Genomic DNA, 23800 nt, shown 5'->3' with positions numbered 1-23800 from the left:
GAGGAACAAAACCTAGTTACAGGTTTTGTGAGAATTGCAGGCAATGTATCTGGGAAACAGGAAGTGCTCAATTTATGGAACATCATAAATACATGTTTCGTGACCAACCTTAAATTTTCAGGTAGTTCTTCCATTAAAACTGCAACATACAATGAAATGTTGACTGAAACAAACAAGCAAGCAAGCACACACTGAAATGGTTTCAGGCAATTATATCTAAAATACAAACTTTACCAGTATGGTCACATGAATCTTACAAGGTATCATTTATAACATCAATCTAACACTTTTATAAACAGCATTTATTGTACAGAATACTCCGAAGGAAGAAAAATATGTACAGCCATTTGTTTTCTTTAATACATCTATTCTGTCCTGCAATACTGAAAAGGCGGAATGTGTCTGGCACAAAAATAACCCCTAGGAGTCACGAATTAGAAAAACAACGCTTTTAAAAAAGATTTTTACTTTTCTGGTAGAAATATAAAAACTGGTTTATGGGGAAGAAATTAAAAGAAAAAGTCCAATCAACTGCAGAGGTGGCTTTAACATTTGGAAGTTCTGTACCTCAAACCAACTTGTCAACAGCAGTATGTGTTTAAAATCTAATTATAAATAAACAGGCAGCACAACTCAAACAGCAGCACAGTACGAGCAACTTACATAATGCTGCAGTGTTCTCTGCGCAGAAGACCACTTCCCAGCATCGCCACGGGGAGTGCACGCCGGAGAGCTTCACCTGGTGCTGCAACCCACAGAACGCCCATCTTCTCACCAAACTGGGACCCTCCACAACACCACCATTTAAATGTACCAAAACTGATTTGTTTTTAAAAAAAAGAACAAGTGGGTGCAGAGGCAGGAGTACATTAACAGCCATTATGTCGTCTTCCTGAAACCCTTTAGAATAGGGTAGATATTTTCAAATGCTTCATAAATTTCTGCTCTGACTTTAGCACCTATGAAGACAAGTCAGAGAAGAGAGGAGTCTGAAATAGCTGTTCTTAACATGTTTAAAAGGTAAAATTACTTTAACACCACAAGCACAATTCTCTCCATTCCCAGTTAGACTGACAGATGCAGACATTAGAACACTAATGAGGGAATCCCTTGATACAACCCTGTTTTTGTTTTTAAAGTACTATTTTCTTAAAATGGCTTTTTAAGCCACAAAACAGTGCCCTAGATGACTCCAGCCTCCTGCCCTGCAGTCCACCACATGTGACCAGTGTTAGTCCCTGCACCAGCTTGGGACCTGAGCAGCTCGTGACCCAAGCAGTGCAGAAGGAATGACCAAATCTTATTCTCCCACTTGCTGCCTTTAAGCAAGATCTCCTAAACTTCCCTCTGTTGTCTCCAAACGACACAGATGAATCTCAAAGCTTTACAGGAGGATTTCCAGCTTAAAATGCCATCTCTCAAGCAACGTAATGGCCATCTTCCCTGCTCTCACCCCCTTGGTGCGTATGTTTCTCATCAGAGTGTTAGGGTGAGGAGAAGAAAGGGGCAAAGGTGTCTTCACCACTTGCCAGCCAACTGAAATTACTTCTCAGCACTGAGAAAATGCTGTGCTTGAAACTCTTGCAAACCTCTGGATACTACTTCCTGTTACAACTTACCTGTTAAAACAACTTTTCCAGAAACAAAAATAAGAAGAACAATTCTGGGTTTGATCATTCTGTAGATTAAACCGGGAAATAACTCTGGCTCGTAACTAGGAGGAAAATGACAAAAACAGTTGAGAAGTTAAAAGCTGTCCACGCTTCAGGCAAAATGAGGACCTGCGCAGGGAAAATACTGACTAAACGGCAAATTCACTGCGAGGCCAACCCGAGGAAAGAGAACTTAAGGCCGGTGAGGGTGACCCGTCATGGGCACTTGAAGACCAACGAACTCTATTTCTAATGAGTCTGGATTTTCTGATGTCGTAGCAGCCTCAAGCTCCCAGTTCAGACAGACTGAAAACAGTAACGCTGTGTGTGGCTAACCTACTGGGAAATGCAGGACAGGCTTCTCTGAGGAAGTGGCATCTTGGGTGGATATCTGAAGTGCCAGTGGGGGTTTCCTAGGTGAAAAGTATAACAAGAAGATGCCAAGTATAAAACTTGGACCAAGAGCCCTGGTCCAAGAAGGGCAGGGCAAGTCTAAGCAGTGCTGGAAGCAGAGAGGCTGGAGAAGTGGGCAGTGGCCTTGTAGGTGGCAGGGAAAGTAAGAGGAAATAATAATCATTTCACTCAAGTTTATACTTTACTGGTACAGCTCGTATAATGTTCACTAGAGAAATTCAAACAACTGGGGACAAGAGTTGACATAACAGGTTGTGGATTTAATTCATGCATTTAAAATGCATTTATTGAGCAATAAAATAACAGGGAGCCAATTTCATCCCAGTCGAGGGGAGTTGTGGATGTCAATAAGTGAAATGGGAGGTAGGAGAATGGTGAGAAAAATGTATTTTCCAAGACAGAAAGAAGAAACTTCAACATTCAATACATCTATCAGTACATCCCTTGTTCTTACATACCGACTGTTCTGCATATGTTTTATCATGAATAATGTTTACACAGATTATAAGTGAATTGTTGCCAAAGGCAATCACAATACATTTCAGACTCACCTACTAAATTGTTGGTGGGTCAGCACGAGGCCTTCTAACCTTATAGGGAATTTCACATCACAGCTCCCCACCATATTCTGAATCTTGAAGTCCAAGAACTTTGCTGGAAAACCTAATTTCTGTACAACTCTGGCATATTTTCTTGCTGCTAGTCGGGACTGCTCTTCACTAGGGAGAAGAAAAAGTGAGATAGTCATAGTCAAAGCCAGCTAAAATAAAATTTTATTCGAAATTCAAAATTACTGAATTCAAAATTCAATGCATCAGACTACTGATATGCCCAGATTTTACAGATGTGGAACATCTCATCATCACCATGATCATTACGATTACTGTATTTTAGCCTACAAATTCCTAAGGTGAAAATTAACAATTTCATTTTAATAGGAAAATATTAATGAGATTTATACTTAGATAATGCATACTCTAATTGTATCTTCTTTTATATTAAATCTCTCTTTATCCATTCCTATAACTCATCTGTTGGATAAAACTATGGCTTAGTAATGTACGGCCTATGTAAGAAAAGCAAAATAAAAGCAATAATACTATCATAAGCAAAAGACTCTCAAGTGCAAGGGTTAGGGATAACAGAAATTAAACATACCTACTTGCAATGCTTTTTTTTTCTTGAGGAAAATAAATTTATTTGTGGATTCCTATCTTGACAAAATAATCATGCAACTAGATACCCACTATTCAGTGTGTAGCAAATGGATAAAGACAGCTAAACAGTGAATGAATAGCATGTCTGGGAAAGAAAAAAACACCCAGCATTTATTGATAAGCCAGAAGCTTTTGATGACCCATCAAGGAAAAAACAAGCAAGACCCCGAAATGAAGACTTATGTGGAAGCCAGGGAGAGACCCACACCTTGCCTTCTGAAAAAGGTAACACAGGAGATCAGGAACCACTGTGTCCACACCAATGGCCTTCCCCTCATTAAAGACAACTTCAGGGGCGCGGGGGTGGCTCAGTGGGTTAAGCGTCCGACTTCAGCTCAGGTCATGATCTCGCTGTTTCACAAGTCCGAGCCCCACTTCCGGCTCTGTGCTGACAGCTTGGAGCCTGGAACCTGCTTCCGATTCTGTGTCTCCCTAGCTCTCTGCCCCTCCCCCACTTGCACTGTTTCTCTCTCTCAAAACTAAACAAACATTAAAAAAAAAAAAAAGACAACTTCAAAGTTCAGAATAAGCAAAAACATCTGCAGCCCTCTTGGTGTGTAGACAACTCCAAGTCATATTAATTTTTATTTTAAGAGCTTAATTTCCTTCACTTATTCAAGCTCTATGAAGCTGATGCCACTAATCTTCCTCCAACCTTCGCCTTCTACCAATTACATGGACTCTGTAAGACAAGGAACGTTTACAGCCAGGCCCCAAAGCACTAACCTTCACAGACAGGATCACTTCAAACAGACGCAGAATATAGGCAATAGCATTTATGAAAGGGGTAGACATCTTAAGACCTGAATAAACCCTAACTCTCATGATGAAGCCTATTTACAACAAGGAGCAGCGGGCATCTACGTGGTCTGTCCCACTGCCAGTACCAAGCAGATCTATACACTCTCACACCATCTGCTCAGAAATTTTGTGATTCATGACCAATTTGTTTTCACTTGGGGATGAATTTGTGTTATACATAAAATTTGTTACATAAAGGGATTCTTAGTAACAGCTTGGATGTTCCATTTTATCAAAGACACATAAAATGCAACTGAGTAACCATGGTAACGTACAACCAGGAGAATAAACTCCTTAAACCTACCTCTTGGCTCCTGTGCACACCATTTTCCCAGAACTGAATATTAGTGCAGTGGTTCGGGGCTCTCTTATTCTCATGATAACAGCAGCAAACCGCTAAAATGGTCAGAGACAATTGTTAATGAGGTCACGCCAGACTGACTTCCTTTAGGAGAGTAAGACAATGAACGTCACGACTGGTAAAATGGAGAGTTCTCAAAATCCCTGGCACATGTTCCTATACATGGGTCTCTTACATCACCGGGCAGCACGCATGCTTTTCTTTGCACAGGGAGCAGAATACAGTGACTACTGAGTACGTTGAACCAAGATCTGTGTATTCTTCCACACCATTGCAACAACAACTAATCTTTGCAAAAAATTTTACTTTAATTACGTCCTTAATAAATATCAGTGCCTCTGTTTCTACCTTATATTTGCTAGCTTCTAGAACTGTTAACTTACTGATTTTTTTTGGCAAATCGATTGATAAACCTTTTCTACCTCCAGAGGGAGTAAATCAAATTACAAACATATCAATATGTAGTGGAGTGACCTTCTGTTTCCAGCTAGCTTTTAGAAACAGTATTAAAGTATCAACACATAAAATTGCAAATTAAGAAAAAAATCAAACCTTTTATTTTTAATTTCGACTTTTTAACAATGTTTTTACTGCTAACATCGTAACTCGAGGGGAACATATTTCAGCTGTGGGTTGAATGAATGGCCTCCATTACTAGTTTACATGATAAAAAGCAAAAAATTACTTGCAAATAACTCTAAAATTTTAATATCTGATGATTACATATGAAATATTCATGTATTTCTAATCAGGATAGCTCTTTAACAAATTAGATTCCTTTTGCAATTTTAGTTTTAAAACTGCTCTGTCTTCCTGCAGATTTTACCACCATGCAAAAATACAAGCACTACATTCTAGTTTGTACAAGTCCCAGAAAAGCCTAACCTTGCATTTCCTAAATTCCCTCTACTGATTTTATTGATCAAATAATATCATTTCATTAGAGACTATAACATTGTAGAATTATGTATCCAAAATAAAATAATAGATAAAAGATTAATTATTATAATGCTACATACACCCTGTATACTGGCTTACCACAGTGCATAAATGGTTACTTCCAGATCTTAGCTACCTTGGGATTTTAGAAAAATACTTTAAAAATGTCTGATATTTACATAATTTCTTAAGATAAAGATAAAAACCTGGCCAATAAACAGTTTTTATTTAGCCTTTACTTTCATTTTTATATGCTGTATAAGAGCCATTCTATTACTTGGTGGAAGGACAAATGGAGATATACATGTTTATTTTACCACTTTAAACGATTAAAAAAGGGACATATGACGTGTACCGATGAACAGACAGCAAGACATTTCTTGGTTATCTACCTGCTAGTTTCCCTTATGTCCGTAGGACACAACATTGAATTGCTCTGGCTGAAGATAACTAATAGAAATGGTTGAGACTATACAGGAGGCACAACAGATAATAAATATACACTTTATCTTCTTATTAAGGAAATTGTTACAGTTTATCACAAATTCAACCTTACAAATCCAGGTTTGTGTGTTAACCTTCAAAAATTCAACATTAGATATGTACTGTCTAACTTAATATGCTGATATTACATTTCAAAGTCAAAGGTAAAATGCTTTAAATGATGAAAGAAGTTCAACAGTTCTGGCTTTTCCGTTTTCTTTCTTAAATTCTCACTCTAAATAAAATAAAATTAACAAAAAAAAGAACTGTTTTTACATTGAAGTATCTTTGTGGTTTCCTCAATGGCTACTGGGCAACCATAAAGATTTATTCTTACTGTAAAAAGAAAGGGTTCTAAAATAATCAGCCATATTTGATGTCCTCCAAATTTTAATTAGCTCAACCAAGCAGACCAAAAAGTCTCAATAATTAAAGGAGTCATTTTCTTTCTTAGACAGTTATTACAGCAACTTTTATTTTGGACATTTCTACCTAGGCTACATCTTTCTCACTTGTATATAAAAGACAGAGGTTTAGAAACTCACTCCAGGACCATCACTTAACTTTTTTCTCAATGTACAGCTAACATATATTTATCCAACTTACCTGGTTCAGCTGACAAACATACCCCTACACTTCTACAAAATTATTTTGTCTGCTTTCTATGTAACTCTTAAATACTACTCCAACCTAAACCCAACCAGTTTACTTCCCTTTCCTTAAAAAAACGTATTTTAGTAAACTATGAAAATAAATCTAAACTTACTTCATTCTGTTTTGTTCTGATGATACATCCTAGAATAAGTCATTCAATAATGACTCATATATTTAAAATAATCAAGGTATATTTTACATTAATATTTTTACATTGATACAGCGTAACTTTTAAATGTTGTTATAAGATATATTCTGTTACAAAAGCTCATTCTTCTAAAACAGTTATCTTACTAGAGGTTCATGAGTAAATATTAACATTCAATAAGATTTGGGTTTATGTTATTAGGACAATAAGAGTTGTCTATTTTCTTTGGTTATCTCCAATTAAAACATTAAAAATAAATTAATGACTTATTAGAGAAATCAGACTTCTGATTTCTGATTTCTGTACAATCAGATTTCTGATTGTACAGCCTACTCTAAGGAAAATGGCTTCTCTAACTCATGCAGTTCTTACTAGGGTTAGCTGCCAATGATGACACAATGATATATATAGTTTTTCTGGTTGAGGAGGGAGGCAGAAACTTGGTCATTGTCTTTCTCTTTGTTTTATTTAAATATCTCAAAATAGTTGGGTGTCAAAGTCATCCTCAAGTTTTAATACTTATGCATATGCACACACACACAAAAAGCCACACTAAAAAAAAAAAAAAGACAAATACGTACATTGATTCAAATTTTACAAAAATGTTGGGGATATTCAACTTGAGAAGTTCAAAAGGCTGCTGAGAAATGCCATATCTTCAGTTCTCACATAATAGAGGGCAAGGCTCTGAACTTCCTCTTAGATTTGATTGAGTGCCCAGAGTTTAGATACACCGTTTAATAGTATGTACATAGTTCTCCTGTTGACTGAAGTTTTCCTTTGTTAAAAGGCAAGTGCTAAAACACTCCAAGTTTCCAAAAAGAGTTTTATTTTTCTTGGCCTACAATCCTAGCCCTAATGACAGGGTGTTACACCCCAAAATCCCTGCAAATTCTCACCCCATGACACTGTTCCTGAAAGATGCATGAAAACTGGCCTGGCTCCTACTAACTGTCCCAACCTTGATATATCCTGGTCTTGTCAAAAACAGGTTTCCCCTGCTACTGAAAAGTAGAGTGTTCCTGTGAAACCTTTCATAAACCCAAATGGAGTAAAGTGAGGAACAATTACCATTTTGTAAAAGCAGAAATTCTCTTCAGATTTCTTTCCGTTGGCAAAAACAGGCACTAATGTAGGTCTTTAATGAAAGCAAAGTGACTTAATGCAAACTTTTGGATAGCACAGGAAACCTGCCCTGGTCAAACCAATGTCAGTCGTATACACAGTCGCATGCCCCATTATGGGTAAGCCACGTTTCTAAAGAAAACATCACCGCACACATCTCTAGGTGATGTACAGGCAGCAGACAGAAACATGAAAGCGATTATCAGTGAAAGTCAGCTTCAAACTGGGTAGAAGAAAACATTTGAGACTCTAACTGAAATACCATTCTCAAGCACCAGGATTAGACACATGGATAACTTCCCCGGTTTGCATGTACTCTGAATCCAACTGGGCATGGGTTCTGCCTGAAGATTGACCCCGAATCTACTAAAAGACCTCCAGAAAGTGATGACTCCTGAAAATACAGCTTCCTCCCAAGAGCTTGGAATCAAGGATAGGACAACACACTTGGTATATATACTGCCTGTTCTTTCTCACTTCTTCCCCTTGTGTTTAATCATTTTGTGCTGTTGACAAAATGTGGTACAAGAACATGATTTCACCCAGTGTATGAGATCTCTACCCTGACCAGGAGTTCCCAAACTAAAACAGAAGTTTCTGGATTGTGGCTCAAACAACAAATGAAACCACTCACCTAACAAATGCTTTATCATAACTTCACTGGCTAAAACAGAGCCAGATAATAAAAGTGTCCTCAACTATTTATTGGCCGGCCAAGTAGTATTGGCACAATTGTTAACAAATGGGATAAATACTTGGGGGGTGCAGGGAGGCACAGAACAGAACAATCAATAAGTTGAGAAAAAAGACTTTCTGTTCCTAAAATTGACCAAGCTGATTCTTGGGGAGTTAATCCTTCTGGTTAGGTGTAAGCAAACTAAAAAATACTGGATGTATGAAGTGAATTTCACTTATTTCTTATGATATTTCTCCACTGTCTAACATCCAGGTAAGCTTACATGCTGCCACTTGGACACTATTTCAAGATGACATTCAAATAATGACACCACATAAGAAAAGGAGTCAAATCCGCATGGGCAACCTAGACTGGGAGTTTCACCAAAGGGGGAACAAGGGACATCAGTAAAGGATATGGCGGTAATCTGGAAAAACTGAGAGGCACAGACACTGACACAGATAGCCTGTCAAATAGAATACTCAGATTCTCAAGTGTGTCCTTCTGCCTTCTCCTTTTTTCTTATATAAAATCTTATTTTTCCTTTGTTAAACGAAACCAGTTTAATAGTGGTTCCCCATGTATGAAAGCAAACAGCACGCTAAGAGATTCTCCCACTTTAGGGGAACTGTCTTCTACAGGGCCCTACCAGAGAGCTCTTCTTCAATCCGATCATCTCCACTCAGAGGCCTGGTCTGTCTAGTCCTTGAAGAATGTCCATCCGTTTGTGAATGCAAATATTTACTATTTTTTTAAAAAACAACTTATCTACCAGTGCAGAGACAAAAGCCTTACCATGTACTCAGGCTGCTTATGTTAATGTAAAAAGTATCATAGGTATTTTTACCCCATAATATTTTTATTATAAAGTTTAAAAGTTATACATAGAAAAATATAATAAACTCCCTGTACTTATTACCCAACCCTGACAATTATTAACTTCTGGCCTATCTTGTTTCACCCATGTGCCCTTCCCCAATTCTCTAATTGCTTTATTTTCAAGTAAATTCCAGACAGCGTATCATTCCATTCTATATGGTTTTCAAAACATAAATGAAATCATACCACATATTTTGTTTTTTAATGTCACAAGATCCCCATCACAATGGGTAAATAAATTTAGTACTTTATCTTGTAGACTGCTGTGATTCTAGGGTCTCTCAATAAAAAACAATACACAATTTTCTTTAATTCCTCATTTTGTTGGTATCAACAAACTTATGCATAACACGTTTTGGTCTAGGGACCTTTAACAACAAATTCCTGTATTATTATAGTTTGAAATACATTGTAATTGCTCTGACCTTGGGATTATATTCAGCATTTCGGGCACGAAGTGCAATGGTCTTTAGGTCAAGCTTACAGCCAAGATTCACTGTAGATACAATATTTCTGCAAGAAATTTTAAAAGAAAGCATAATCATTTAACTTTTACAGGATGAAGTGTTAGATAATTATCTAGAAATCTGATTCTTTTACTAGAACAATGTAATTAGGTCAGTTTAAATTTTAATTAAAAAAATTTTACATTGGGGCACCTGGGTGGCTCAGTCAGTTAAGCGTCCGGCTTCAGCTCAGGTCATGATCTCACGGTTCGTGAGTTCGAGCCCCGCGTCGGGCTCTGTGCTGACAGCTCAGAGCCTGGAGCCTGTTTCGGATTCTGTGTCTCCCTCTCTCTCTGCTCCTCCCCCGCTCATGCTCTGTCTCTCTTTCTCCCTCTCTCTCCCTCCCTCTCTCTCTCAAAAATAAATAAACATTAAAAAGTTTTTTAAATAAAAATAAATTAAAATTAAAATTTAAAAAAATTTACATTGTTGACATTTATTATGTTTACCACACACCATGGTGAGCATTTTACATGGGTTACCCCACTTAATACTTATAATGCACTATGAAGTAATAACTATCAGTATTCACACTTTCAGATGCAGAAGCTGAGGCTTAAATGGCATGGTTGCTCCAGATAAAATGGGATCCTTGCTCCAGACAAACACGGCTCCTAAGTGGTAGCCAGGCTTTGAGTCCATCTATCTGCAGAGCCATGCCTTGGCCTTCTGAATGAAGCCCTTATTTGCCCTTTGAATGACACTAATTGCCCATAAACCATCATGCACGGGCATGGGACATCACTGTCGTATGAATACCGATTCCAGATTGCAAATACATCTCCAGCTGTTTCCAGCTCATTGCTGCTTTTGGTTCCTGTCCTGTCAAAATGCAACAGTTTGAAAACTTGATGGCTCACAACTGGGTTGGATAAGAGGATAGCTGTGTTTTTTTCTCTTTTAACTTTTTTTTAATGTTTATTTACTTTTGAGACAGAGACAGAGCACGAGCAGGGGAGGGGCAGAGAGAGAGGGAGACACAGAATCTGAAGCAGGTTCCAGGCTCTGAGCTGTCAGCACAGAGCCCAACATGGGGCTCAAACTCACAAACTATGAGATCATGACCTGAGCTGAAGTCGGACGCCAGACCGACTGAGCCACACAGGTGCCCCAAGCTGTGTTCTTTAATAGACAATTGTAAGGCCAATTGGAATAATCAACCCAAGGGGTGCCTGCATGGTTCAGTCACTTGAGTGTCTGACTCTTGATTTTGGCTCAGGTCATGGTCTCACGGTACGTGAGATCGAGTGCAGCATGGAGCCTGTTTGGGATTCTCTCTCACTCAATAAACAAATGAGCATTAGAAAAAAAAATGATCAACCCAATGAATGTTTTCATTTCTACCTCACCTATTTCCTTCCAATTAATTTTATATACACACCTGCCTTTAGCATTTCTCTACTTAAGAAATAATCAAGTTGTGGTACATCTACCACAAATTTAGTCACATATTTGCTGCATGTATTTTTTTCTTCTTAAGCAACAGTGCGTAAGGGTTCAAATTTCTCCATATCCCCAACACTTGTTATACTATTTTTGATAATAGCCATCCTAATGGGTATGAGGTGGTCTCATTGTAGTTTTGACTTGCATTTACATAATGTTTAGTGACGTTGAGCATCCTTTCATGTGCTTATTGGCTATTTGTGTATTTTCTTTGGCAAAATGTCTATTCAAGTCCTTTGCCCATTTTTGGAATCAGGCTCTTTGGTTTTCATTGTTGAGTTTTAGTAGTTCTCTAAGTATCTAGATAATAATCCTTCATGGGATGCATTTTCTCCCTTCTTGTTGGTTGCATTTTTACTCTGTGAACAGTGTCTTTTGGTATACAAGTTTTCTTTTTAAAAAAAATTTTTACAAGTTTTAAAATTGTCATGTAGTCTATGTTTTTTCTGTTGTTACCCATGCCTTTGTGTCACATCTGAGAAAACATTGTGAAGTCCAATGTCACAAAGCTTTTGTCCTATGTTTTCTTCACCGAGTTTTATTGTTTTAGGTCTTACACTTAGGTCTTTGATCTATTTTAAGTTAGTTTTTTATTTGGTGTTAGCTAAGGGTCCAACTTCATTCTTTTGCATGTGGATATCCAGTTGTCCCAGCACCATTAGTTGAAAACACTATCTTTTCTCCATTGAACAGTCTTGGGACGCTTGACAAGTATCATTTGACCATATATGCAAGGGTTATTTCTGGGCTCTCTATCCTACTGCATTGGTCTATATGTCTGTGTTTATGCCAATACCACAGTTTTGATTGCTAAAACTTCGTAGTAAGTTCTGAAATTAGGAAGTGAGAGCCCTCTGGTTTGCTCTTCCTTTTCAGGATTGTTTTTGGCCATTCAAAGTTCCTTGGGATTCCATTTGAATTTTAGCATGATTTTTTCTACTTCTGCAAAAAATATCATTGGGATTTTGATAGGGATTGCACTGCACCTATAGATCATTTTGGGCAATATTAAAATTTTGACAATATTAAATCTTCTAATCCATGAACCTGAGATGTGTTTCCACTTTTCATGTCTTTTTTAAAGTTCTTTCAGCAATGTTTTATAGTTCTCATCATACGTCTTTCACATCCTTGGTTAATTCCTAAGTACAGCAAAACCTTGGTTTGAGAGCATAATTCAATCCAGAAACATGCTTGTAATCCAAAGCACTTGTATATCAAAGCAAATTTCAAGAACCATTGGCTAGGTTGTGATCATGTGACATTCAGCATCACGTGCTACTCGTATTGCAAGACACTGCTCATTTGTCAAGTTAAAATTTATTAGAAATGTTTGCTCATCTTGCGAAACATGCAGAGAACAAGTCACCCACAATTCAAGATTTTAGTGTATTTTATCCTTTTTGATCTTGTTAATAGAATTGTTTTTGTAATTTGCTTTTCAAAAAAAATGTTTAATGTTTATTTTCAAGAGAGATAGAGTGTGAGCAGGGAAGGGGCATAGAGAGAGAGGGAGACACAGAATCCAAAGTGGGCTCCAGGCTCTAAGCTGTCAGCACAGAGCCCAACACTGGGTTCGAACCCACGAATCGTGAGATCACGATCTGAGCTGAAGTCAGGCACTTAATCGACTGAGCTACCCAAGGACGACTGAGCTACCCAGGGACACCTGTAATTTTCTTTTCATATTGTTCACTGTCTATATACAGAAATGCAATTGATTTTCAAGTGTTAACTTTGTATCCTGCTACTTTGCTAAATAAACTCACGTATTATAGCTAACAGGTTTTTTTGTGGACTCATTACGATTTTCTACATATAAGATCATAACATCTGCCAACACATAATTTTATCTCTTCCTTTCTACTCTAGATACCCTTTTTTTGTCTTGCTCTGGTACTATGTTGAATAGAAATGGAGAAAGAGCGGGGTGCCTGGGTGGCTCAGCCAGTTGAGCATCCGACTTCAGCTCAGGTCATGATCTGTTTGTGGGTTCGAGCCCCGCGTCGGGATCTGTGCTGACACCTCAGAGCATGGAGCCTGCTTCGGATTCTGTCTCCTTCTCTCTCTGCCCCTCCCCAATGTGTGCTCTGTCTCTCTCTGTCTCTCTCTCTCTCAAAAATAAATAAATGTAAATAAAAAAGAAAAAAAGAGATGGAGAAAAAGGTTGTCCCTCCCTTGTTCCTGATCATAGAGGAAAAGCATTAAGTCTTTCAATGTTAAGTATTAGGTTTGCTATGGTTTTCTAAATATGGCTTTTACTATGTTAAGGCAGTTTCCATCTTTTCCTATTTTGTTGAGTGTTCTTACCATGAAAGGGTGTTGAATTTTGTCCATTCTTTTTCTGCATCAATTGAGGTATCAGTTTTCTTTTCATTTTATTGTTGTGGTATATTACAGTGGTTGATTTTTTAAGGTTATTTACTTTGGGGGGGGGGGGGAGAGAGAGCGAGCGAGCATGAGCAGGGAAGGAGCAGAGAGAGAGGAAGAGAGAGGATCCCAAGAAGGGTCCATGCTGTCAGCACAGAGCCCAATGAGGGGCTTGAACTCACAGTGAGATCATGACCTGAGTCAAAATTGAATTGAATGCTTAACTGACTGAGCCACCCAGGCGCCCCCAATGGTTGATTTTTGTATGTTGATCTACCCTTTCATTCTAAGAATAAATCCCACTTGGTCATGGTGAATAATCTTACACCATGCTGCTTAATGATGTTTCCTAGTATTTTTTTGAGGATTTTTGTATCAATGATCAATGGGGATACCGGTCTGTAGACTTTTTAGTGTCTTTGGCTTTGGTGTCAGCGTACTGCTGGCCTCACTGAATGAGTTAAAAAATGTTCCCTCGATTTTTTAGATAAGTTTGAGAAGGACTGGTATTAGTTCTTCTTTAAATGTCTGGTAGAGTTCACCGAAGCCATTCGGTCCAGGGATTTTCTTGGCTCTGCCACCTCCCCAGAATTCTTCTTAAAAATGTATGATTTTCTTTAAGTTTACTAATTTAAATAATCTATACACCCAACATGGGGCTCAAACTCACAACCCCAAGATCAAGAGTCGCATGCTCTTCCAACTGAGCCAGCCAAGCGCCCCTTAAAAATGTGTTCTTATATATTTTCATTGATTATCTATCCCAAGTCTTCATAAGCTTGTAGGATTTAGAGGCCACTGAATTCCCAACCTACCAGGGTTCTTAATGGATATGGAAACTCAGTAACGTGTCTGACTAGATGCTTTGTGGAATACCAGAAGGGTTAAGGTGCCAAGATGAAACAAACACCCCATCACAACTGGTTATAACTTATGATTTAAACAAGAGGTAAAAACTTAAATGGCCATAAAAGCCAGACAAGCAAGACACCAGGGAATGTTGCTGACAAACGTGAACTAACAAGGGATTATCTCTCTAAAGTATTAAAATGAAAATCATCTGATTTTTAAAATCACATCAGATCAAAAATCTGAGGCAAGATTTGGATAACAGGATCTACGATGAAATATTACTTAGTGACAAAAATGACCAGCGATGGCTGGTGAACTAATTATTGCAAATGACCCTTCACTTTGGCCATGCTTCCTGAAAGCAAAAGCTATGTACTTCACACTGGTAGATACAAGAGAATATTTGTGTATTTTTCAGGACTTTTTTCCTACCTCCACCCTGCGTCCAATTCTGATACATATAGGACCCATTTAATTTATACAGAAAAATCCACTGAGGGCAAGAACAGACATTCTCAGCTTGTGGAAAGGACACAGCTCTCCAAAGAGTTATATGCAGCCCTTATAATAACCAATGAAGACAAACAAGGACCATTGTGAACTAAGTAACTAATCTTCCCTTCCCAAAGAAAACATCAAAGGGAAAGAGACCATGTAAGGCTTGATTCAGCAAATCAGCTGCAGGGAAATGTCTACAACAATTTGATAGCTTGGCCCAAGGACATAAACGCGAGCTACCCAATCTACCCAATATGAGGCGATGTTATGAGAGCCTTTTACTAAGGGAACTGACTCACTGAGGCAACTTTGCATCCTTTCTCCTGTGGGAGACAGAGCAAGAGCAAATTTAGACATACGATGACCACTAGTGCCACCCCCTCAACAACTCAATCCGTCTGGAACAAAGAAGAGCAGCACCCGCCGCAAGGGGCCCTTCTGGGTTAAGGGAAAGACAAAAAGTACTCACTGTAGCTGCGGCACGATCCCAGAGCTCTCAGAGGCTGGCGTGGCGGGGGTAATGGGGGTCATGGGGGTCATGGGGGAGGGATACAGGGGAGTGGTGCCCGGCAAGGGTGCAGTGGTAAGAGTCTGTGAGTGGAAGAGCTGTGGTGTCTGGCCCGAGGCCGCCTGTGTCGCCTGCTGGGATGCTGACTGCTGAACGGCCGCCACTGCCTGCTGCTGCTGCTGCTGCTGAGCCTGCTGCTGCTGCTGCTGCTGCTGCTGCTGCGCCTGTTGCTGCTGTTGCTGCTGCTGCTGCTGCCTCTGCTGCTCCTCCAAGATGGACAGACTGTTGGTGCTCTGAATAGGCTGTGGAGTCAGTCCTGTGCCGTAAGGCATCATCGGACTGAAGATGGGGATTCCAGGAGTCATGGCACCCTGTGGAAGGTCAGGAGGACAGTAAGTCAGGCGAGCTGGTATTGTTTCCAGCACCTGTCTGGTAGAAGAGGAGGTGAGATGTACAAAGACAGATGCTTTCCGAATATAAATGGAGTCATGATGCATAACAGAAAGGCATTTGCTGTCCTTACACACATCACTTTCTTCTTCACCACAGCACAGTAGGTAAGAGCCTGGTATTTAGAATTATACCCGGGTGTGAAATCCAACCCTGCCACTTATTGCATGTGAACACTCAAGGAAGTTGCTTAACCGTTCAGGCACATCAACAGGATAACGATGTTCTAATACTGCTAGAAAGTATAAAGGACATAATTGGAGCGACTGCCCATGCTTTTAAACTATTATCCTGGCATACTACCTGGGTAGTTCCCCATTTCACTCGCAATGTATCTGTCCAAGTTTGGCTACTAAATTATATAGTTACCCCAGAGATGCCACTGAACCCATTCAACACGATGACAGGCACGCAGAAGATACTGAAGTGTTAGCAACAATAATGACGACAATTATTAGAATACTATTCAAAAACGTGGATCATTTGCTCTCCAAAAAGTTTATATTGTGCTCGCTTCGGCAGCACATATACAAAAAATTTATATCAAGAAAACCCAATGCATCTATCAGAATAATATCAATTTATTTTTCTGAATGCTTCTTAACTTCCAGATACTGTCACATTTATTAATTTAATTTAATAATATATTTATTAATATATAATTTATGATATAATTAATTTATCTCATAACAGCCCTTTGGGAAAGGAAAAACTCAATGTTCTTCCCACATTAAGGACAAGAAAACTGACACCAGGAGAAGCTAAAGGACTTCCCCAAGACCACAGGTCTCACCAGCAGAGAAGCCACAATGACAGCCAAGTTTTTCTGGGAGCCAGTCTAATGCCCTCACCCAGCACCAACTCTACAGAGCCCATAGAGCCTGCAGAGTTTGCAGTGACTCTGTGAACCTCTTCAAAGTATACCTAGTATTTCTGCATCAAGGAATCCATAGTTTTCGTCCGATGCTCAAATGCGTGCAAAATCCAAAAAGGAGCCACAATCCTCTCCCACTTCCACCACTTTATTTGGCAGAAAGCATAAACCAAAATTGTCTAAGGTTTATGTTAAATTGTTTCATCAACATAGTGGCAGAAAGAGTATGAGAGGAGGAGGGTCAAACATACACCGCAGCCCTAACAGTATAGGTACGATCATACTGCGTCGATCACTCACATCTGTAAAATACTGGCTAGAAAAAATTCAGGTTATGTGACTTTAAAAAGAGTGAGGTTTTGAAAGGTCTGCCTTTCTTTATGTCACGTATACAAATGAACTCAAAATGGATCACAGGCACACATGTAAAAGCTAAAACTTTATCAGAAAGAGAAAATCCTTAAGACTTTGGGTTAACCAAGATTTCTTAGGACACAGAAGCACTGACGTTGAAATAAAATTGATAAATGGACTGCAGAGAAAAATTAAGACCTTCTACTCTTTGAAAAATATCATTAAGAAATTAAAAAGTAAGCCACACCACAGACTGAGAGAAAATATCTACAATACCTACATCTCAGAAAGGACCTGTATCCAGAATACACAAAGAACAATTACAATTCAATAAAAGACAAACAAATAAGCCAGTTAAAAAAATGGGCGAAAGATGTGAAGGACATTCTACAAATGAAAATAATGCAGTTGGCCAATAAGCATTGACAGGATGCTCAAGATTGTTCGTCATCAGGACAATGCAAATTAAAATCACAAAGAAACAGCACTAAGCAACCACTAGAATGGCTAAAAGTTAGAGTGTCAGTGAGGATGTAGAGCAAGCGGAACTCTCACATTGCTGCTGGTGGACCTAGAGTATGGTCTGGCAGTTTCTTATAAAGTGAAACACACACTTACCACAGACCTAGCAATCCCACTCATAAGTATTTACCCAAGAGAGACAGAAACAGTCTACACAAAGCCTGTTCACAAATGTTTACAGCAACTTTATTCATAATATCCCCAACCTGAAAACACCCACAACGTCAGCAACTAGAGAGGAAATACACAAGATGTGGTACATCCATACAATCGAGTACTACTCGGCAATAAAAAGGAATTTGCTGATATACAGATGTTATATTGGGCAAAGAAGAGAGATACACAAAAAAAGCACATACTGGTATGATTCCATTTGTATGACTTTCTAGGCTAAGCAAAACTATCTTTAGCTCTCGATCAGCAGAGCAGTTGTATACACACAGGTGTACACAATTATCAAAACACACCTAAAGTGGGTGTTCTTATCATGAGTTAATTTTTTAAAAGTAGATGTTATTTGGAACCTTAAACATAAAAAAGAAATGCTAAAAACAGAAAATAACTTGGCAAAAGTTACTTTCAAAATCAAAGGCCCGATAGTCATATGGAACACTTTCGTAAACATTTATCAAAAGATTAAGATTTATAGACAAATACATATTTTAACTTCCAAATAAACTCCTCAAATTTAACACTATCAAGCCTATTCAAAGCCTAATACAATGTTTCAACAAAGTAAGAGGCTTAAAATCAGATAAATCAATTTCAACGACAGATGGTTAAATTCCCTTCCTTTCTTTTTCTACTGCCTCTAACAGTGTAGACTCTGTCCCATCTACACCCTCCCCCCAGTTGTATTACCTGAGGGGAGGCCAGGCCCTGAGCATAAGGTGGCAGGCTGTTGTTCTGATCCATGATGTTCACTTTCTTCTTGGTAAATTAAACACCTTTGGACTGGAACTCGCCTCGGCATTCAGTCTCTTCCTAAAGCATCCCCGGTACACACTTCTTAGCAATTTCCTCAGCTGCTTGCGTTGTCTTCGTGCACACCAAGAAACGGTAACGCCACTTTGAAAAAAGTTTGAGGTTTAATGTAAGAATACAAGCTGTACAGTCTTTTATGAACCAGTTTCATAATTACACAAAAAAACTAGAAAAAAGCAATGAAGCTATTTTGGAATATACTTTTTTAACCTTATAATGCTGAAATCCTATTCCCTCCCATGTTTATTGTGACCGCATGCAAAACTACCACTAGAACAAAAAGTGTTTTATTACATGTTTAATTTAAATGCTCTTAGAATGTTCAGCGGTGCTTGGGTGGCTCAGTCCGACTTCAGCTCAGGTCAGGATCTCACAGTTCAGGAATTCAAGCCCCACATGGGGCTCTGTGCTGACAGCTCAGAGCCTGGAGCCTGCTTCGGAATCTATGACTCCCTCGCTCTCTGCCCCTCCCCCGCCCACACTCTTGTCTCTCTGTCTCTCGAAAAATAAACATTAAAAACTTAGTTTTTAATACTTAGAATGTTCAAAAATAAGGTGTCATAATCAATATTTAAAAACTTTTGGGAAATCGAGGCGCCTGAGTGGCTCAGTCGGTTAAGCAGCCAACTTCGGCTCAAGTCATGATCTCAAGGCTTGTGGGTTCAAGCCCCGAGTTGGGCTCTGTGCTGATACCTTGGAGCCTGGAGCCTGCTTCAGATTCTGTGTGTGTGTCTCTCTCTCTGTACCTCCCCCGCTCACACTCTATGTCTCTCTCTCCAATAAATAAACACTAAAACAAACAAAGAAACAAAAAAAACTTTTGGGAAAAAACACTCAGAGAAAACACATTCCTAAGGAAACTGTCAAATCAGAGTAGAAACATTTATTTTTTATGTTTATTTTTGAAAGAGAAAGAGACAGAGCGGGGGGGGGGGGGGGGGGGGGGTGGGCAGAGAGAGAGGAAGACACAGAATCTGAAGCAGGCTCCAGGCTCTGTCAGCACAGAGCCCGATGTGAGGCTCAAACTCACCAACAACGAGATCATGACCTGAGCTGAAATCAGACACTCAACCGACTGAGCCACCCAGACGCCCCTGAGTAGAAAAATGTATTAAGCACTGTGTACAGAGTGCTATTGGGCCAAGTTGAGGTTTTTAAATATTCCAGTCAGTTTATATCCTCCACAATGTCTTAGGTGTTAATTTCAATAAACAGTGAATTGGATCCAACATACTTTAACGTGATATTTATTGATCTACTAAGTTATTTATTTTTTTAAAAATACTGCTTCATTCTTGCCTTGTTTTATTCTTTTTTAAGTTTATTTATTCACTGGGGGGCAGGGGGTGAGGGATGGCAGAGGGAGAGAATCCCAAGCAGGTTCTGCACCATCAGCACAGAGCCAAACATGGGGCTCAAACCCACAAACCATGAGATCACGACCTGAGCCAAAGTTGGACACTTAACTGACTGAGCCATCTAGGTGCCCCAATCTAACTGAATACAACACTGTGATAGAAGATGTACAGACACAGAAATAAATAAAACATGTTTTTATACATGCAATAACTTGACCTCTTTAGAACACATAAATACAAACTATGCCTCTATCTAGCTTTCCTTAACACATCATTTCTTTACTGGCTACACATTTTTTATTTCTTTTAGAAAAAAGAATCAAGTGACTACTGAAAGACTTTTTGTTGAGTTTAGTTCAGATGGCTCCTTACCTTGATTAGAGTTGCTTTGAGAACTAGAGTCAAACAGTACTGGCTCATCAACATATCAAGAACAGCATCTAGTTATCACTTAGTAAGCCCAAGATAAATGTTAGCTATTAGTAGATTTCAGTTTAAACATTAAAATCTAAGAAGATATTGGCACATATAGAACTTGCTGGTCTGAAAGTTACAAATTATATACCAAAGACACACACGAGCTTCAAACATGTACTGGTACAAAGTAAGCACTCAGATATTTGTTGGATGAATGAAAGAATCAATCACTTTGACAGGACAAAGGACCAAAGACTATATATCCTACATACTCATCACTGAAAAAGGGGGGAAAAAAACCCAAAAAACTCTGGTTCAGAAAATGTCAGATATAATAAAATTATATTTTTTAAATTGTTATCCTATAATAACAATAGAAGTGATGCAAATATGAAGAGGAAATAGTCATTAGCATCAAAGAGTTCCATGTGAAGGGTATACAAATAATTACTCCAAAACTTAAGTGCTGTAACAGAGGTGTACTATGCCAAGTTCCTGGAGTGCAGAATCTCACCAATGTCTTAGCACCATGCCTGGCATACAGTAGGTCATCAAGAACAAATGCACACATGCTGTGGATGATAAGACATAGCAACTGCCAAGTGTCCTGAAGGGGAATGTGTTCACAAAGCATGATCACTGGACTTGGGTCTAGCAAGGTAAGCAGGAATTTACAAATCAGCACTGCAGGCAAAAGACCAAGCACAAGGAGACAAAGACTGCAAAAGCATGCAATATGCAAGCGACAAGCTCTGGAGAGGAGGTAGCAAATGTAAGTGGGGTCACACTGTCTACCAGTTTTACATATCACATAGGCAAAAGAGCAGCGACAAGATTTTGAAGTGCAGCATGAGTAGGTCCACTTTGGCAAGTGTGCATGAATTCAAAGAGATAAAACTAGAGGCTGGAAGTTCACCGTAAGGCAGTCACTGCTATGGTTAAAGCAAGAAATAATGAGAGCAGGATTTCAAGCACTCGTAAACATGACAAGAGCTTTCTCCAAAACTGGTGGCTCCTGACCCCTTAGTGCAACTCAGAGTCTACATAAGAAATCTGCAGCACTAGGTCCGGGCCGATGTTACGATTGTTCAGAGGTCATCCCTCATTGCCAGTGATGGCACCGACCATTTTTACTCACCTGTGCCATTAAAACCACAGTTATTACTTCTAACTTAATCCTACTTAGTTACTACTATCGTTAGCTATTACTTATAACTTATCCTATAATACTAACTTATCCTTTGAAAAGAAAGTTGTTTGCAGAGTGTGTTCATATTTTGGAAATTGAAGCATCAAATTTTTAAAAGGCAATCACAGATAAGGGAAAAGAATCAGTTAATTTTGCATTGCCCCCCAGTGTCTGCATAAACCACTCAAGCGTATTATTTTTCACACAGAAGCCTACCTAGAATTTTAAATTAGAAAAGCACACGGCCTGGGGCCTAGACAGCTAGGCCTTGTAAACCAAGCGCTGTGTATTTACAGCTTACGCTCTATCGTGCCGGAAATCTCTAGCCTCTGACAAAACGTTAAAGTCTCAAGCACAACTTTATAACAAAGCCATTCCTGCTGATAGCAAAAAAAAGGAGGACAAAGGCCAGGTTGAATCTGCCCTCCAACATCAACGAGGAGAAAAGGATGGCAGGACAGGAACTCCGGGTCTTGGATGTGCCGGACTGTTGTGTCCCGGGCACTCCCGGAGCCCTGCACCCGAACTCGCACGATGAAAGCCGTTGTTAAAGCACAGCAGATGAGGGCACCGGGCGGGACAGGCGGCCGGGGTGGGTGGGCGGCCGGTACAGGCCGGAGCGGCGTCGGCACGAGCCGGGAGGAGCGGCCCCCGCGCGGCCTGCGTGCCCACTCAGCGTCTCCCTCACTATCGCCCCAGGGCCTCGCTGCAGTGGTCGCCTCTGCACCAATCCTCAGAGAAGAGGTAAAGCTAAAGGGGCTGTTACCTGGAGTCCCTGCAGAGACCACTGCGGGGCCGCGAAAACGAAGCTAAGCCACAGGCGGCCCAGGCGCCCGCCACGGCGACCCTTCCCGACCCTACTAAACTTCTGGCGCGCGTTGATAATGTCACTTCCGCCAGTTCTTCCATCCTAGGCTTCAGCCAATTGTCCAACTGGAGCGGCGGCCATGGGAAGTGTGGGCACTCCGTCACTTCCGCTCTTTCCGCAACAGTTCCGCTGGGTATTTGGCTTAAGGGAAAGAAGGGGCGGGCTGAGCTCCCCGGGAGTTCTAGGGGGTGAGCCGCCGGACCAGAACGTTTTCTGATTGGTCCTTGCCGAGGGGAGGCAAGATAATGATTTTCAAATGTTGACTTTTTGAAGTCTAGCGGTGTGACCTTCGGCAAGTTACCCGACCTCAGCGCCTCAGTTAGTAGAATGGAATAATAGTAACAGTCACCCTCTAAGGAAGTTGTGAGATGGATTAAGGAAATGCAGGAGCAATGCCAGGCACATGGTAAACTCTCCGCGCATGTTAGCTATTTTCAAACTTGGAGAATGAAAAGAAAAAAAACAGCCTGGTTTACAGGTTCAATTCTATTTTGTTTCTGCTACTACCATTTTATGCACTCTTGTCACACTTGCCACAAAGAGACTGTTACTGAACCCCAAATTCTGCTGCCCCTGGCTTGAAAAGGCAATACTCAAGAGATGATTTTGACTGAAAAGGAATATGAGCTTTGTTCAAGAGGCCGGCACCTGGGGAGAAGGTGGACTCTTATCCAAAGCCAGCTTAGAGGTTTCTGCCTGGCCAGGGAATTTTTTTTTTTTTTTTTTTTTTTTTTTTTTTTTTTTAATGTTCATCTTAGAGCACGCGATCGCGCTGGCGTGGGGGCGGGGGGGGGGGGGTGCCGAAGATCTCAAGCTGACTCTGCGCTGACAGCAGAGAGCCCAATCATGAGCCCTGAGATTGGGCTGTTGGATGCTTAACCAACAGCCACCCAGGCGTCCCCTGGCCCAGGGATTTTTAAAGGAGTTTAGGGCAGTTAATCAGTAAAAGGACTGCAGTGGTCCATAATATTTCTTGTTGCAAGCAGAATGGATGGTGCCAGCTACAGATGTTATCGCAGTGCTCAGAGGTTGTGCAAGGGGTGTGGTTCCTCAGTGCCCAGGGTTGTCCAAGAGGGTCTGGTCTCTGTTTTGTGACATGCAGAGGTGCTCTGTTCTTCCTAGGAAAGAATGTATGATGGATAGATTAAGAAAGGTCAATCACTTGGGCTAAGGGTTCTTGTTAAAGCTCAAAGACTAGTAGGTTGGTGGGAAGGGCTTGAAGGGGCTTTAGTTTCCCACTGTCCATTTCATCATT

The 23800-nt window shown here is 39.9% G+C and overlaps 1 protein-coding gene across 2 annotated transcripts; it reads right to left on the bottom strand.

Annotated features, from left to right (window-relative positions):
- Positions 1-197: 197 nt before the first annotated feature.
- TBP (TATA-box binding protein) lies at positions 198-22581 on the bottom strand. 2 transcript variants are annotated; one of them, XM_047860060.1, is made up of 8 exons: positions 22444-22581; positions 18591-18797; positions 15491-15900; positions 9775-9862; positions 4389-4480; positions 2618-2785; positions 1620-1714; positions 198-959 (listed from the first exon to the last, which is right to left on the bottom strand). In XM_047860060.1, the coding sequence occupies exons 2-8, from the start codon at positions 18642-18644 to the stop codon at positions 880-882; spliced, it is 987 nt and encodes a 328-aa protein (XP_047716016.1). In that variant the 5' UTR covers positions 18645-18797; positions 22444-22581; the 3' UTR covers positions 198-879. The 2 variants fall into 2 exon arrangements, with proteins under 2 accessions (XP_047716016.1, XP_047716017.1); XM_047860061.1 differs by lacking the exon at positions 22444-22581 and adding an exon at positions 21894-22396.
- Between the last annotated feature and the right edge of the window lie 1219 nt (positions 22582-23800).

This window comes from Prionailurus viverrinus, chromosome B2 (assembly GCF_022837055.1).
Source record: "Prionailurus viverrinus isolate Anna chromosome B2, UM_Priviv_1.0, whole genome shotgun sequence".
NCBI classification, from domain to species: Eukaryota; Metazoa; Chordata; class Mammalia; order Carnivora; family Felidae; genus Prionailurus; species Prionailurus viverrinus.
Note: the sequence above shows the minus strand (reverse complement) of the source record. Positions and strands in the feature narration are given on the sequence as shown.